A 17,940-nucleotide genomic window follows, 5' to 3' on the forward strand; every position below is an offset into this window, starting at 1 on the left:
TTACTTGATATGCCCTGCAAACACTTCAGACCTTTTTAAAATATCAGGTTTTGGAGCAGAATTGTGACATCGTTATCACTTAACAGTTTTGCTTATTTGAATATCAAGAGATTATTTATTTTTCCAGCTAATCTGTAATTTGGGTGAATGCCTTGAATAATAGGTAGGATACCATGGAATTAAATAATACAAGAAATAGTTAGCCCAGGAGGGATATCAGATAGTTCAAGAATAAAATTCTCATTGCACAAAGGGAAAACAATTCCAGCTAGAAAGGAAAATGAGATTTGTCTGATGAGACAGACATAGATGCCCAGGAGATTCCCTGAGCAATTTTGAGTTTTAAAAAGAAATGTATAGAATATGAAAGTGAGAACAGGTCACAGAAAATGAGTTTGAGTGTGGCATGGGCCTTTAAAAACAGGACCACTAAAGCTCAGAATAAGTAGAGTCTGATAAGGGAAGCTAGATACAATTAAAAAAGGATTTTTAAAGCTGTATTGGAAGAAAAAGGAGGATCAAAACAGACATAGTACCTTTGCTTGGGGTGGATGGGGTGCGGATAACTAACTATAGAAAAAGAACAATTTCATCCGTTTGGCTTCTAAAACCCTTCGTAAGCTGGCTTCTTCCTACTTTTTAAGCATGCTTATACCTTGCTCCTCTCCACATACTCTGCAAATCCAGTGATACTCGTCTTCTTCCTGTTCTTTGAACACAACAATCCATCTCCTAACAGCATTTTCACTAGCTATTCCCCAGACCTGAAACTTTCTTCCTCCTCATCTCCATCTCCTGGCTTCCCTAGCTTCCTTCAAATGTCAACTAAAGGCCCATCTTCTGCAAGAACACTTTGAGTGTACTTCTTAATTTTAGTTACTTCACTTTGAGACTACCCCAAATCTATCCTGTATCTAGATCTTATTTGTACATAGCTGTTTGAATGCTGTCTCCCTCAGTTGACTGTGAACTTTTTTTAATGCAGATACTCTTTTTTGCCTTTCTTTGTTTTCAAGTGCTTAACACAGTATCTGGCACTCAAATAGGTCCTTAATAAATATGTCGACTAATGAACTTACTTCTTAGTTCTCATTTTGCTTCTATTTTCTCTGCCAAAGATAATGATTTTTACATTGGAAATGACAATAAAAATTATTAAGAGGAGTTGATACATAAGTAAGAAGATTGTAAGAGACTTGAATGAATTCAAGTCGCTTGAACTACATCCTCAGGTCTTGAAAGAATTGACAGATGTGATTGCTCAATTGTCAATAATATAAGATTGTCAATAATATAAGGAAGATGGAAGATAGGAGAGGTTGGAGATTGGAGAAAGGCAAATGTCTTAAATTTTAAAAAGGCAGGGAAAGAGAATAGAGTCTAAAAACTGTAGGCTAGTAATCTTGACTTCAGTATTTGGAAAAAATCTTAAAATGGATAATAAAAGTTGGTAAATATTTAGATAGAGGAATGGTGATTACAAAGATTACATGGCTTCATCATGAGCAGTTTACGCTAGAGTACTCTCATTTCCTTTCTTGACAAGATTACTAAACTAGTAGACTATAAGAATTCCATCATTGTTTTTAGTCCTTTCCAATGCTCAAAGGTATTTAAATTTCCATCTGCCTCTTAATTCCTCTGTTTGCATTTCAGAGTTTCTACTTAGCTCTGATCTTTTAATAAGGAAGACTTGAAAAACTCCTATAGATACCATTTTTCCCTCTGTAGTATCATAATCAGTCTTGTAGCATAGTATAAGTTATTTATGGTTGTAAGCCTTTATTTTTTTCTTTTGGAATGCTTTATTCTATGATTTTCTGTCTTTTATTATAGTGTCTGACAAGTCTTATGTGATTCTGGCTGAAGTTCTTTGGTATTTGAATTTTTCCCTTCTGGCTGCTTGTAGTATTTTTTGTTTGATCGGGAGAAGGTCGGGATTTTGGCTCTAATATTACTGGGAGTTTTCATTTTGGGCATTCTTTCAGGATATGATAAATGGGCCCTCTTCTTTTTATATCAGTTCACATGGAATTAGTTATCATCTTTAAGCAGATGATTCCCAGATCTCTATATCCAGTCCTAACCTCAACTCATTTCCTTTGCCACAAAACATCCCCATTCTGAATTTCCATAATGCTGTTGGGAGTACCACAGTTCTCTCAGTCACCTCATAACCTCTGTGTCATCCTCAACTCATTCCTCACACTCACCCTAATATGTTGCCAAATCTTGTCATTTCAACACTTATAACATCTCTTATAGATGCTCCCTTCCTCGTACTCATATAACTGCCACCCTGGTGCCAGTCCTCATCATCTCATATCTGAATTATTTCAGTTGCCATCTGGTTGGTCTCTCCCCTTCCTCAAAGCCTTTCTCCACTCCAATACATCTTCCTCTCAGTTGCCCAAGTGATTTTCCAAAATTGTAAATCTGATCATGTCACTCTCATCTTCCCCTACTCAGTAAAATCCAGTCATTCCCTATTACCTCCAGATTTCTAGGTTTGACTTGTAAAGTCATTTACAACCTGGCCCCTTGCCACCTTTCCATTCTTATTACACTTTACTCCTCTCCCTCTACTGTAGGATCTCAGAATGCTTACATTACACTCCATCCCCTGGCTCTATGCCTTTTGACCAGCTATCTCCTGTAGCTTGAAGGCTCTCTCTCCTCACCTCCACCTGCTGGTTTCCCCTGGCTTCTTTCAAGACTAAACTTAAATTCTGCCTTCTGCTAGAGGGTTTCCTACTCCACCTCATCTGAATCTTCCAATTGTTAATGCCTTTCCTTTGAGTTTAACTTTCGTTAACACTTTATACAGGTTTTTTTTAATAATTAAGTAATTGTTAGTTTTCAACATTCACTTCCAAAAGATTTTGAGTTTTAAATTTTCTCTCCCTCCTTCTCCCCCACCCTCAGGATGGTGTGCCATCTGATATAGGCTCTACTTATACATTCATATTAAACATATTTTCCCATTAGTCATGTTGTAAAGAACATGAACTAATCGGAGGAACCACGAGAATGAAGCAATAACAAAATGGCAAAAGAAAAGGAGAGCAAATAGTATGCTTCCATCTGCATTCAGACTCCATAGTTCTTAATCTGGATATGGATAGCATTTTCCATTGTGAGTCTTTTGGAGTTGTCTTAGATCCTTGCATTGCTGAGAAGAGCTAAGTCTATCAAAGTCAGTCATTCTACAATGTGGCTGTTATTGTGCACAGTATTCTCCCAATTCTGCTTATTTCACGCAACATCAGTTCATATAAGTCTTTCCAGGTTTCTCTGAAGTCCACCTGCTCATCATTTCTTACAGCACTATAGTATTCCATTACATTCATATACCACAACTTGTTCAGCCATTCCCCAATTGATGGGCATCCCCTCAATTTCCATTTCTTTGCCACCTTGAAAAAAGCTGCTATGAATATTTTTGTCTATGTGGGTACTTTTCCCATTTGTATAATCTCTTTGGAATACAGCCCTAGAAGTGATATTGCTGGATCAAAGGGTACGCACAGTTTTATAGCCCTTTGGGCAGTTTCAAATGGCTCTCCAGAATGGTTGGATCAGTTTACAACTCCACTAACAATGCATTAGTGTTCCAATTTTCCCACATCTTCTTCAACATTTATCATTGTCCTGTTTTGTCATGTTAGCCAATTTGATATGTGTGATGTGGTACCTTAGAATAGTTTTAATGGGCATTTCTCTAATCTATAGTGATTTAGAGCATTTTTTCATATGACTGTAGACAGTTTTAGTTTCTCCTTCTGAAAACTGCCTGTTCATATCCTTTGACTATTTATCAATTGGGGAATGACTTGTTTTCTTATAAATTTGACTCAGTTCTCTCTATATTTTAAAAATGAGGCCTTTATCAGAGACACTGGTTATAAAAATTCTTTCCCAGTTTTCTATTTCCCTCCTAAGCGTGGATGAATTGGCTTTGCTTGTGCAAAAACTTTTCAATTTAATGTAATCAAAATTATTCATTTCATAATGTTCTCTACCTCTTGTTTGGTCATGAATTCTTCTGTTCTCCATAGATCTGAAAGGTAAACTATTCCTTGCTCTTCTAGTTTACTTATAGTATCAGTCTTTATATTTAAATCCCATACCCATTTTGACTCTATATTGATATAAGGTATAAAATGTTGGTCTATGTCCAGTTTCTGCCATACATTTTTCCAGTTTTCCCAGCAGATCTTGTTGAATAGTGGTTTCTTATTCCAGAATCTGTAGTCTTTGGATTTATCAAATAGTAGATTAGTATAGTCATTGACTGTTGTGTCTTGCATACCTAACCTATTCCAGTAATCCACCACTCTATTTCTTAGCCAGTACCAAGTAGTTTTGATAATTGCTGCTTTATAATACAATTTAAGATCTGGTACAGCTGGGCCACCTTCCCTTGCATTTCTTTTCATTAGGTCTCTGATATTCTGGACCATTTGTTCTTTCAGATGAATTTTGTTATTGTTTTTTTTTTAGCTCTATTAAATAATTTTTGGTAGTTTGATTGGTATGGCACTGAATAAGTAGATTAATTTAGGCAGAATTGTCATTTTTATTATATTAGCTCAGCCTACCCATGAGCAACTGATATATTTTTTAATTATTTAGATCTGACTTTATTTTTGTGAATAGGGTTTTGCAATTGTGTTCATACAGTTCCTGGATTTGTTTTGGCAGGTAGACTCCCAAATATTTTATAATGTCTACAGTAATTTTAAGTGGAATTTCTCTTTCTATCTCTTGATATTAGGCTTTGTTAGTAATATGTAAAATGCCAATGATTAGTGTGGGTTTATTTTATGTCCTGCAATTTTGCTAAATTTGTTTATTATTTCAAGTAATTTTTTACTTGATTCTCTAGGATCCTTTTTTTTTTTGGTGAGGCAATTGGTGTTAAGTGACTTGGCCAAGGTCACACAGCTAGTACAGGTCAAGTGTTTGGTCTGAGGTTGGATATGAACTCATGTCCTCCTCACTTCAGGGCCGGTGCTCTATCCACTGTGCCACCTAGCTGCCCCTCTAGGATTCTCTAAGTATTTTGTCATATCATCTGCAAAGAGTGATAGCTTGTTTCTTCTTTGCCTGTTCTAATACCTTCAATTTCTTTTTTTTTCTCTGAATGCTACAGCTAACATTTCTAGCACAATATTGAATAACAGTGGTGATAATGGACATCCTTGTTTCACCCCCAATCTTATTGGAAATATTTCTAGCTTACATATAATGCTTGCTGATAGTTTTTGATAGATGCTATCTGTCATTTTAAGGAAGACTCCATTTATTCCTATGTTCTCTCATGTTTTTAATAGGAATGGGTGCTGTATTTTGTCAAATGCTTTTTCTGCCTCTATTGAGATAATCATATGATTTCTGTTAGTGTTATTGTTGATATGGTCAATTATGCTGATAGTTTTCCTAATATTGAACCAGCCCTGCATTTCTGGTATAAATCCTACCCGGTCATAGTGTATGATCCTCAAAATAAGTTGTTGTAATCTCTTTGCTAATATTTCATTTAAAATGTTTGCATCAATATTCATTAGGGACATTGGTCTATAATTTTCTTTCTCTGTACTGGCTCTTCCCAGTTTAGATATCGGCATCATATTTTTATCATAAAAAGAATTTGGTAGGACTTTTTCTTCACCTATATTCCCAGATAGTTTATGTAGTATTGGAATTAGTTGTTCTTTCAATGTTTGATAGAATTCTTTTGTAAATCCATCTGGCCCTGGAGATATTTTTCTTAGGGATTTCATTGATGGCTTGTTCAATTTCTTTTTCTGAAATTGAATTGTTTAGGTATTTTATTTCCTTTTTCCATTAATCTGGGCAATTTATATTTTTGTAAATATTCATCCATTTCACTAAGATTGTCAAATTTTTGGCATATAGTTGGGCAAAATAGCTACTAATTATTGTTTTGATTTCCTCTTCATTGGTGGTGAATTCACCCTTTTCATTTTTGATACTGGTAATTTGGTTTTCTTCTTTCTTTTTTTAATCAAATTAACCAAAGGTTTATCTATTTTATTGGTTTTTTCATAAAACCAGCTCTTAGTTTTATTTATTAGTTCATTATTAGTTCAATAATTTTCTTAATTTCAATTTTAATCTCTCCTTTGGTTTTAAGAATTTCTGATTTGGTATTTAATTCAATTTGTTCTTTTTCTAGCTTTTTTACTTGCTTGCTCAATTCATTTATCTCCTCTTTCTCTATTTTATTCATGTAAACATTTAGAGATATAAAGCTTACCCTAAGGACTACTTTCACTGCATCCTATAAGTTTTGGTATGTTGTGTCATTATTGTCATTTTCTTGGATGAAGTATTGATTGTTTGTATGATTTGTTGTTTGACCCACTCATTCTTTAGGATTAGATTACTTAGTTTCTAATTAATTTTTTAGTTTATCTTTCCATGGCCCTTTATTATATGTAACTTTTATTACTTCATGATATGAAAAGGATGCATTTAATATTTTTGCCTTTCTGCATTGGATTGTGAGGTTTTTATGCCCTAGTACATGGTCAACTTTTGTGTAGGTGCCATGTGCTGCTGAGGAAAAGGTATATTCCTTTCTGTCCCCATTCAGTTTTCTCTAGAGGTCAATCATATTTAACTTTTCTAAAATTCTATTTATCTCCTTAACTTCTTTTTTGTTTATTTTGTGGTTAGATTTATCTAGTTCTGAGAGGGGAAGGTTGAGGTTCCCCACTAGTATAGTTTTGCTGTCTGGTTTTTTTTTTTTTCCCCTGTATCTCCCTTAACTTCTCCTTTAAGAATTTGGATGCTATACCACTTGGTGCATATATGTTTAGTAATGATATTACTTCATTGTCTATGGTATCTTTTAGCAGGATGTAGTCTCCTTCCTTACCTCTTAATAAGACCTGTTTTTGCTTTTGCTTTGTCTGAGATCAGGATTGCTACCCCTGCTTTTTTTTTTTTTTTTACTTAATATATAATATATTCTATTCCAATCTTTTACCTTTACTCTATGTGTATCCCTGTGCTTCAAATGTGTTTCTTGTAAACAACACATTGTGGGATTATGGCTCTTAATACATTCTGCTCTCCATTTCTGTTTTATGGGAGAGTTCATCCAATTCACATTCACGGTTATGATTACTCTCTGTGTCTTCCTCTCCATCCTTCCCCCCAACCCGTTTATGCTTTTCTCTCTCTCCCTTTCCCTCCTCAGTAGAATTTTGCTTTTCACCACCACCTCCCTCAATCTGCCCTCCCTTCTATCAGCTCTCTCCCTTTTCTTCCCCTTTACCCTTTCTCCTTTTTCCCTTCCTTCTACTCACCCACTCCTTTTCTTTTCCCTTTATCCCCCTACTTCCTATAGGGTAAGTTAGATTTCTGTACCTAATTGAATTAAGTTATTCCCTCTTTGAACCAAATCTGATGAGAGTAAGGTTCAAACAATGCTCGTCTCCCTTCCTTCTTTCCTTCTACTGTATTAAGTTTTTGTGTCATTTCGTGTGATGTAATTTACCCTCAGTCTGCCTCCTCCTTTCCTCTTCTCCCAGTACAATCCCTTTTCACCACTTAATTATATTTATTTTTTACCATCACATCAAAATCAACTTATACCCATGCCCTCTCTCTAAATCCCCTTTTAAATGTTATAATAACATTACAGTTCTCAAGAGTTACAAGTGTCATCTTTCCTGTAGCAATGTAAACAGTTTGCCCTTATTAATAACATGTTTGTTTTTTTTTCTTTCCTGTTAACCTTTTTATGCCTCTTTTGAATCTTGTATTTGAAGGTCAAATTTTCTGTTGAGCCCTGGTCTTTTCATTAGGAAGGTTTGGAAGTCCCCTATTTCTTTGAATGTCCACCTCCTCTTCTGAAAGATTATGCTCAGTTTCGCTGGGTAGTTGATCCTTGGTATCAAAGGGGTCACATACCCAAGCTTCTTTTCCTGATAACCCAGGCCTTGCACTTGAATGTTTGGCTCTTGCTCACCTGGGCCTTGCACAGGGATGTTTTGCTCCTGGTGGATGTCTGTCACCCTGGAGCTTTGGCTCTGGAGTTGGGCATCCTAGAATTGTGTTGAGAAACAGGGTGATTTCACTGCTAGAGAACACCTGTGTTGGTTTTCTGAGCTGGTGTCTACCAGTTCTTCTGCCTGTATTGAGGCTCTCGGGGGGTCCTGATGTTGCCACTTGCCTGCTCCACCAACCTGAGTCTCACGATCTCCTCCTGGTATACTGAGGTGGGGCTTGCTGCTGGCTTACTGGGTTGCCTCCAGTTCTTTACAGCTTCCCCTCCCCCAGAGTGAGAGGGGCCTTTCCTGTTAGTCCCCCAAACTACAAGACTTCAGTGCCTTGTCCTTTTGCTGGCTCAGGGTTTTTCCCGGGTCATCATATAGTTTGGATATACAGTTTTTTACATGTTTGTTCCACCATTAGACTGAATTCCATAAGGGCTGAGATCATGATTTTGTCTTTAAATCCCTGAAGTATTTCTGTAGCACCTACTATGCTCCAAGTACTGTGCTAAGTATAATATTTTTACAAATATTATTTCATTTGGTTTTCACAAGAACCCTATGAAGTAGGTTCTGTTATGATCCCAGTTTTACAGCTGAGGACACAGAGGTAAACAGAGATTAAGTGACTTGCACAGGGTCACACAAACATATCTCTATTTTGATGCTTTAGCTAAAGAATAAGTAGAAAGATCTGAAAGTCCTAAGACAAGAGTGGGGAACCTGCAGCCTCAAGGTCAGAGGTGGCCTTCCAGGTCCTTGGGTTCAGCCTTTTGACTGAGTCCAAGTTTTACAGAACACATCCTTTTATTAAGGGGATTTGATCTGTGAAGTTTAGATTTGGTCAAAGGGCTGCATTTGAGGACCTAGACAGCCATCTATAGCCTTGAGGCTACAGATTCCCCACCCCTGTCTACGAGTTCAGTATCAGGACAAATGGCAAGGCCCAGGAATCCTGAGGGATAGTAAAAGATATTCATTATAGCCAGTAGAGGTCTCAGACTAGGTGAAGATGAGATGCTACCCAGGTTTGTGTTTTCAGCTGGTCTTTGTATCAGTAGGGTTACAAACCTCACCTTGATCATAACGGTGAAGAGCTCTCTTCCACTAAGGCATAGATATCAGATCTAGGATTCTTATTCCTAGCCCTGATCAGTGTATCTAAAGGATATATTGAGAGGGGAGTCCCCTGTCACTGAGGGGTGAGGGATAGCCCTTGCTCTTTTTAGTGAAGGCAGGAGGTCCTGTTTGAGAAGACATGGTTTCCAAAGGTCTTAGTCCTAGCTTTGGTCAGCTACATAAGGACCTACTTGGTCATTGTTTGGGCCCTAATTGGCTCAGAATGAATGTAAATAGCAATTGTTTCTGTTTTGGCCAGAAACACTGAGGTCTTCCTTTCCTAGATCTATTTTTTTTTTAAAAAGAGGTCATTCTTTGCCTCATTTCTTGTTAAACTTTAATCACTGTATAGGCTTTGCCTCAGTCAGACTGAGACCTGTTAAAGGCCTTAGCTTGAAAAAGTCAAGGTTCCCCACTACAACCTGAGCCATTTTCACTTGTCCTGATTGATATCTGGCCACTGGATCAGATGGCTCCGGAAGTAAAAGTGAGGCTGGTGACTTTGCACACCCCTCCCTCACTTAAATCCAGTTCACTTGCATGTCATGGCATCACCTTCCTGATGTCATGGTCCTCTTCAAGAATGAGGCAAACAGCAGCAGCAGGGACCTAAGAGAAAGGAAGGCGTTTCCTATTGCTGAAGTACAAGATTTAGACCAGGCCTCTATATTTTTCATAGACTGCCCAAAATCCTTTGGAGTGCCTGTGGGCCATAAGTGGCCTGAAGGGCGCCGGCTATGCAGGCCTGGTTTGCGCTCTCAGACCTTGCTTTCTTGGTGAGGGCAGGAGATTCTTCTTGGAAAGTATGGCTGCCAAGAATCATAGTCCTAGCCCTGGTCAATGACTTATGGGTCTAAGAAGAAATAGGCTTCCCTGTTGCTGAAGCAAGAGGTTCAACAACACAGCCCTTGCTGTCTCTGGATAAGACAAAGGGTGGCATTAAGGCTGCCTGCCCTACTTTTTTGGCAGAGATATGACAGCCAGGAAACCTAGACTCAGCTTTGGTCAGTGGCTTATGAGTTTAAGGGAGGCATGAGGGATACAGGCTAGAACAATTACCCATCCAGGTCGTTTGGTTGGATTCTGAGAGGAAGAAATGACTCCAAGAGTCATTACAGTCAGTCAATCAGTCAATAAATACTTATTAAGCACCTACCATGTGCTAGGCACTATGCTAAGCCTAAGGATAAAAAAGAGGTAGAAGGAGGTTCCTGCCCGCAAGATGCTCACAGTCTAATGGAGGAGACAATAAACAAGCAAATATGTACAAATAAGCTATATTCAGGAAAAATAGAAAATCATAAAAAGAGGGAAAGCAGTAGAATCAAGAGGGTTTGAAAAAGACTGTCTGTAGAAAATGGGATTTTAGATGAAACCAAGGAAGCCAGTAAGCAAAGGGAAAGAGGGAAGGCATTCCACATATGGGGAAGAAAATGTGCAGAGTCTAGAATTGTAGTGTCTTATTTGTGGGACAGCCAGGATGCCTGTGTCACTGGATTGAACAGTACCTGTCAAGGTATAAAAAGACTGGAAAAGTAGGAGGAAGCTAAGTTATAAAGGATTTTGAACACTAAACAGAGGATTTAGTATTGATACTGAAGGCAATAGGGAGCCACTGTAGTTGAGAAGGAGAGTGTTATGGTTGGATTTATGCTTTAGGTAAATCACTTTAGTGGCTAAATGCAGGATGAATTAGAGCAGAGAGAGACTTGAGGCAGGTAGATCCACTAACAGTAGCAGTATCGGAGGAGAGAACTAGCATATTTGAGAGATGTTCTAAAGGTGAAATCAGTAGGCCTTGGCCAATAGATTGGATATAAGGAATGAGAGATAGTGAGGAGTCAAGGATGACATGGAGGTTTTGAGTCTGGGGGACTGGGAGGATGGTGTTACCCTTGATAGTAATAAGGAAGTTAGGAGTGGGGAGAGATTTAGGGAGAAAGATAATGATTTCCATTTTGGATATGTTCAGTTTAAGGTGTCTACTGGATATCCAGTATAAGACATCTGAAAGGCAATTGGAGAGTCAAGATTAGAGATCAGCAGAGAGGTTAGGGCAGGATAGTTAGATCTGAGAATCTTCAGCATAGAGATGGTAATTAAATCCTTGGGAACTGATGAGATTATCAAGTGCTAAGTGGTATAGAGGGGGAAGGAAAAAGGGCCTAGGACAGAACCCTGAAGGACACCTGTGGTCACAGGGCATGATCTGAAGAGGATCCTGCAAAGGAGCCTGAGAAAGAAGTCTGATAAATTGGAAGAGAGGCAAGAGAGAGTGGTGTCCTGAAAATGTAGAGAGAAGAGAATATCAAGGAAAAAAGGGGATCAACAATGTTGGAGAAGTCAAGGAGAATGAGGGTTGAGAAAAGTCTTGTAGGGGCCACAACATGCAAACAACTTTGTACAAACAAGATATATACAGGATAAATTGGAAATAATCAGCAGAGGAAAAGCTTTAATGTTAGGGGAAAGGTTTCCTATAGAGGGAGAGATTTTTGCTGAGACTGGAGACCAGGAAAACCAGGAGGCAGAGATGAGGAAGGAGAGCATTCCAAACATTGGGTAAACCAGTGAAAAGAGCCAGAGTAGGGAGTTAGATTCTCATGTTTGAGAAATGGCAAGGCCAGTGTGAGCTGAGTTGAACATTATCACGGCTTTGAAAACATAAAGATCTCAACAGTTTAGAGACATAAGGCAACAGAATGAAAATGCAGAGGGAATTGGAAAACAAAGAATCCTAAGTTGTTGTTTTTAAGTTTAACCAATGCCAAGGCAAAGATCTGGAAACTTACTTCCTAAGGGAGAACACTAAGATGTTAGTTACTATTATTATCATCCTTATAACAACTATTATTTGAAAAAAATCAAATGAGATAATGTATAATCCCTTTACAAGCCTTAAAGTTCTTTATAAATGTTAGTTATTACTATTATTAACTTTATTTTGCCTTTACCAGCATGCTTTTACAAAACTTCATTACCTGTCTACCAGTACGCTCCACTACTATGTTGTCCCTCTCCTCTACTATTTAGAAGTCGTAGTCAGTATCTTTATAATACTTTAAAGTTTGCAAAGTTTTTTACGTGTAATATCTCATTTGATCCTCACAACAACCCTGTGAGGTAGGTGCTATTGTTATCTATCCCCATTTTACAGATGAAGAAATAGGCAGACAGAGGTTAAGTGACTAGTCCAGGATCACACAGGTGGTAAGTACCTGAAGTAAGATTTGAATTCAGGTTTTTCCGACTCCAAGTCCAACATTCCATCTTTTCTTATACCTAGCTGACCCAAGTACATATTTGTGTGCATGTATGTTATCTGCTTAGTTCCCCTTCATAAAGTTTTTTGATATTTGATATTTTCTTGGACATGCCTGATCTTTTACTCCATTTCTTTCATGATGCTTTATTTCTCTCATTTCACAGTGTATTCTGAAAATGTTTAAAGATTAATTCTCCTCAGTCTTATTTCTTTGAAAACCCTAAGCCAATTTGTGCTCCTTTATTATAAAGCTGTATTGGGAGTTGGTAGCATGGAATAGGTGAAATTGCACCAGGTGTACAGTGAGGAAGGATATGGATTTGAATCTTGCCTCTGACACTTGATATTTATTTGGCCATGGGCAAGTAACAACCTCTCTGAGTCTCATTTTCCTTTCTATAAAATGGGAGTACATACAAGATTGTTGAGAGGATTATATAAAATAATGTATATAAAGGGCTTAGCATTATGTCCATCATCATCATCATCATCATTATACCTCAGTTTAACTTGTTGCCACACAGGCCATCATTTATGGAGAAGTTGATAGTTCATAGCCCCATGTCTTGGGGCAGCTGGGTGGTGCAGTGGATAGAGTGCCAGGCCTAAGGTCAAGAAGATTCATCTTCCTGAGTTCAAATCTGACTTCAGACACTTACTAGCTGTGTGACCCAGGGCAAGTCATTTAACCCTGCTTGCCTCAGTTTCATCATTTGTAAAATGAGCTGGAGAAGGAAATGGCAAACTACTCTAGTGTCTTTGCCAAGAAAACCCCAGATGGGGTCACAAAGAGTTGGACGCAACCGAAACAACTGAACAACAGCAACACCAAGCCCTGTGTCTGTCTCTCTCAAGCTGAATTATCTTTGAGCAAAATATCTCAAGGCTTCTCCATTGCAGTTTGTCTCCAGGGTAATTTTGGATCATGGAAAGTAAATGAACTAAAAAGTCAAATGGTTGAGTTCTTAGGTACATGCACTGCTAGTGACGGAGCAATGTTTGTGGCTTCAGTCTATTTAGTTTAAGCTGTGTCTGTCTTTGTTTCTGTAGGGTTTTCCCAATCACACAAGAACATGCCAGCAGTAGCAGGTGGTCTCCGCTGGACTCAAGAACTCAGGGAAAGAATTGAACTTTCATTCAATAACTTAAGACATATCAGTCACCCGTGAGTACCTTAGTGCAAGGCGATTTTTTTTTAAGTATTACATTATCTTATTGTGAACTTAAGAGTTTTGTGGGAGTGTGACCCAACTGCAGTGTGAAAATCATCTTCCTTTTTTCATTTTCATCAGTATTCATCTTTGGCAAAACATTAATGATGTTTTAAAGATTTACTTGAAAATTAATTTGAGACCAGATGATATAGGTATATAATCAACACTGGTTTCTTTCCTCTGTAGTGTCGTGTCAGTTTCCAAAATAACATGAGTTAAATTTTATCCAACATCTGAGGATTTTCTTGGCTTCCCTCCTTTTTTTTCTCCCACAAACATTTCTGTCTGCCCATAGCTGCTTAGGAATGAATGATATTTTAGCCTGTTAATTGGGGAAGAAGATGAAATTGGGTAAGGACTCCATCTAGTCACAATGAGATCCTGAATTTTAATGTAATCCCCTCTGTGAGCTATCTCCCCAGTTCAACCATCACAGGTTTGTAGGTTGGTTCCCCAGGAAGGGTGACTATTACTATATTTAAGGTACTCTCTGGGTCTACATTCTTAAAATATAGCTTACAAGCTCCAATAAATGCATTTACCTTTAATAGTCAGACAGTAGACACAATTAACTCAAAGCAAAAGCATTTACTTATAGTAGAAGAACATTGTTGCATATAATTTCCCCTATACACATGGAACACCCTCTCCCACAAAAAACATACAGCAAAAATGGGAAGAATAGGCATAAACTTAAAAGTATTTTAGTAATGAGTCATATATATATATATAGGGAATATACATGCCCAAAGAAACTCACATCTCTGATACTGTAGAGTCCCAATGATCTTTCTGTTCTAAACGTATCTTTACATTCCTCCCCTTGGGTGTAGTACTTTTGTTGGGCTGGTCACTCAGTTGGGCTACCTGGGCCTGTTCCTCTCCACATATCTGCTACTGACTGCCAGGACTAATTTTCCTTTAAATGTATGCTTGGTTCCATTTTCTACTGCCAGAAGTGTCAGATTCTTTGAAACCATTTCTTCCCTCATCTCTCTCTCCCTCTCTCTCTCTCTCTCTCTCTCTCTCTCTCTCTCTCTCTCTTTCTTTCTCTCTCTCTCTCTCTCCTAGTAACCAGGCCCAGATGAACTACATTTCTGAAAAAATAGTGGCTGTTATTACTGAGCTACTACTATCAGGGGTCTTTCATAGATATGGAGAATTGAAGAGGTGTCCTGAGAATACAGAAAAGCAGGTATTTCAGTTGTCTAAAAAGGGAAGAGGATGAAATCTGTGAATTCATAGGCCAAGAAATTTGACTTTGATTGTTGGCAAAGATTAAACTAAAAAGGATGAGAAAGAGAGATTACCTGTATAAATCTCCTAAGCTGGGTATCATAGAGAATAGAGCTACCAAGAAGGAAGAATAGCTGTTGAGATACCAGAAGTTAATAGGAGAAAAGAACCCAAGCAAGGAGCTAGTACCTCAAATATGTACTCACAAATACCAAAAGTTTTGGCAATGAGCAATAGGAACTAAAGGTCCAAAAATAAGAAGATAAATTTGAAGTCATAAGTGTTATTGACATTTGGTGTAATGAAAGTCATGACCGGACCATGACTATGAATATGTTATTCAGAAGAAACAGTATAGGTTAAAGGGTCAAGAAGGAGTGTCACTATATTTTAAATAAGGTATATCCTTGTGAAGAGATCCAGGAATCAGAGGGGAAGAGCATGAGAAAGAAAATTTGTGTGAAGGCCACAAAGTGAAAAATAGAAGTGAATTTGTCTTTGAAGTATACTACATAACACCTATAAAGGGGTTGGAAATAGATGAGAAAATAAATCACAGACTCGGCACAGAGACATAATATACTAGTGATGGGGGGAGGTCTCTTTTCCTGACATCTGCTATCACTCTCTTTGTGTCAAAATCAGAGTAGCTAATAATTTCTTTATTTGCCACAGTGATAACTTCCTACTTCAAAAGGCAGAGCAACAAACAAAGGGAAATTCTATTCTGAATCTAATTATTCTTAAGATGGAGGGTTACTGGTTACTAAGGTTGATATGATGGTAACCTTGGGGAGTTGGGGGAAGTGACTGCTCCTTTTTAGGGTTTATGAGGGAGAAAAGAAATGTGGCTATATTTTGACATGCTGCCTAGATTTTAGAAAGTAGATTTCAAAGGGCTCAGATAAAAGATAGGTGGCATCCCATGCATTAAAATGCTACAGGAGAAGTCAGTTGAGGAGGGATAAGAAATGCTCTTAAATGAAATTCTGAAGACACAAAGGACAACAATACTGATCAGGAAGGAAAATAGGATTTATCTGTGTGGACCATATAGATACAAAGAAAACTCACCAACCAACTTAGAATTTCAGAAGAAATGTACAGAAGATGAACACAATACCAGATAAGAGAGGATGAATATCAGAGTTTTGCATGGTCATGTAAAATGCTGTCACGAATGCTAAAAAATAATCAAAAATTTTGTTTTGTTTTTTAACTATATTAAGAGGAAAAAGAAGAAATAAATAAACTCTATGATCTTGCTCAGGGTGTATGGAACTAAGATCATTGATGATAGAGAGAAGTTATAGATACTCAAATTTTATTCTGTTTTCATTTTCTCTGACAGAGAAAGACTTTTGTACTGAAAACACAGAACAAAATTAACTAACAGAGAGTTGATACCCCAAATAAGTAAGGAGATAGTGATAAAGCATCCACTACCTTTGATGAATTCAAGTCATTGGTGCCAGACAAGCTACATGCTCAAGTTGTGAAGTAATTAGATGTGGTTGCTTAGCCATGTCAATAATATTTGAAAGATCATGAAAAACAGGAGAGATACCACAAGAATGGAAAAGAGAAAATGTTATCTTGATTTTCAAAAAAAAAAGGGGTGGGGGGAGGAACAATTATAGGCCCTTGAAGCTTAACTTTAATTTCTCGGATGGTTCCACAATGGCTCATTAAAGATATTGTTGGTAAATATCTAAAAAGGGAAGGAGTGAAAAAAACAACAACATAGTTTCATCAGGAATAGGTTGAGACAGACTAATCTTATTTCCTTTTTTAATAGAATTACTAAATGAGTAAATGAGGACAATGTTGTGGATATAGTTTACCGAGATTAGCAAAACTTTTGATATTCACATTATTCCAGTAGAGAAGGTATGAGAGAAATGATTATTAATAACTAATGATTTGGAGAGATCCAGAGTTCCCACCTTTTTCTAAACTCATTTCAAAAGTTCAGTCTCTGGAAAAACATTACTGATAATGAGATTGGATTTACTTTCTAAACATTCTTGTTCAGACCAACCCAGATGGGGAAGTCATTGTACTCTACTCAGATTTGGGTGGGGATAAATTCTTTGAATAGCTTGCCCAAGGCTGGGTGTGGTCTGGGTATGGGAATAATTTCTCTTTGACATGATCTCACTCTCAGTCCCTCATTGTAATATTCATCCTCTCATTAATTGTTAACCAATCAGAGTTGATTGCCCTCGGGAACACCCCCTCTTCCAAGGGCATATAAGCCAGGAGTCCACTGCCATCATGGTCTTTGGTATTTGAAAGTATCACTGATCTTCTATTAAAAATTCGGGCATTATTAATAAAATGACTAATTACCCAGAAATTATGTCTCTCAAATTTTTTAAACATCACAGATGGAAAGATATGGGTTTGATGAGATGACAACTAGCTTCAGAATCAGTTGTATAGCTTAACTCAAAGAGTTAATGGTTTAATGTCATAGTAAAGTGCATTGTAATTTTAAGGCCATTTTATTACGGAACAAGCAATGATGAAAAGAACAGAAAAAAAGTGTTTTTGGGTAAAGGAAGAATATTGTTTGCCAAATTATATAGGATATTGTCACTGTTGTGATCATTTTGATATCTAATAGGAATATAAAAAGAACTTTGTCTTAAAATGCATTGTTAAAATGTGTATGAACAAATAGCTTTCAGTTTGACCTTGGAGGCTATTTGAGAGAGAAAACAATCGCAATATAGATTTAAAGATTTAAGGATTTAGAATTCCTTGTCAACAAGATTGAGTGACATCTTACTTGTATGGGAAACAGTTTAAAGTTATGAAGAGGCAGTAAAAAATCTGTTATGTATTAAAAACTGGAGAAATATGAATGTAAACAGTTTCAAGAGAACTCAAAAGATGGGACCATGCTGTAGCATGGTAGAGAAAAATCTGGAGAGTCAGGATTGGAACATGGAGAGGAATAATCAAATGTCAGATATAATAAATATAATATTCTCAGATCATAACAATAAAAATAGTAATTAATAGAGGAAATACTATAATTGATGCAGACCTAAATGGGTACTAATTAATA

At 37.2% G+C, this 17,940-nt stretch overlaps 1 protein-coding gene across 1 annotated transcript in view; it reads left to right on the forward strand.

Annotated features, from left to right (window-relative positions):
• DNAH9 (dynein axonemal heavy chain 9) overlaps nt 1–17,940 on the forward strand; it is a 466,635-nt gene that overhangs the window by 50,581 nt on the left and 398,114 nt on the right. The window contains exon 10 of the mRNA XM_027850079.1: nt 13,465–13,579. Coding sequence (XP_027705880.1) covers nt 13,465–13,579 — 115 coding nt within the window. The remainder of the gene's footprint in view (nt 1–13,464; nt 13,580–17,940) is intronic.

The sequence above is a fragment of the Vombatus ursinus genome, unplaced genomic scaffold (genome assembly GCF_900497805.2).
Source record: "Vombatus ursinus unplaced genomic scaffold, bare-nosed wombat genome assembly UNPS02008996.1, whole genome shotgun sequence".
In the NCBI taxonomy this organism is placed as follows: domain Eukaryota; kingdom Metazoa; phylum Chordata; class Mammalia; order Diprotodontia; family Vombatidae; genus Vombatus; species Vombatus ursinus.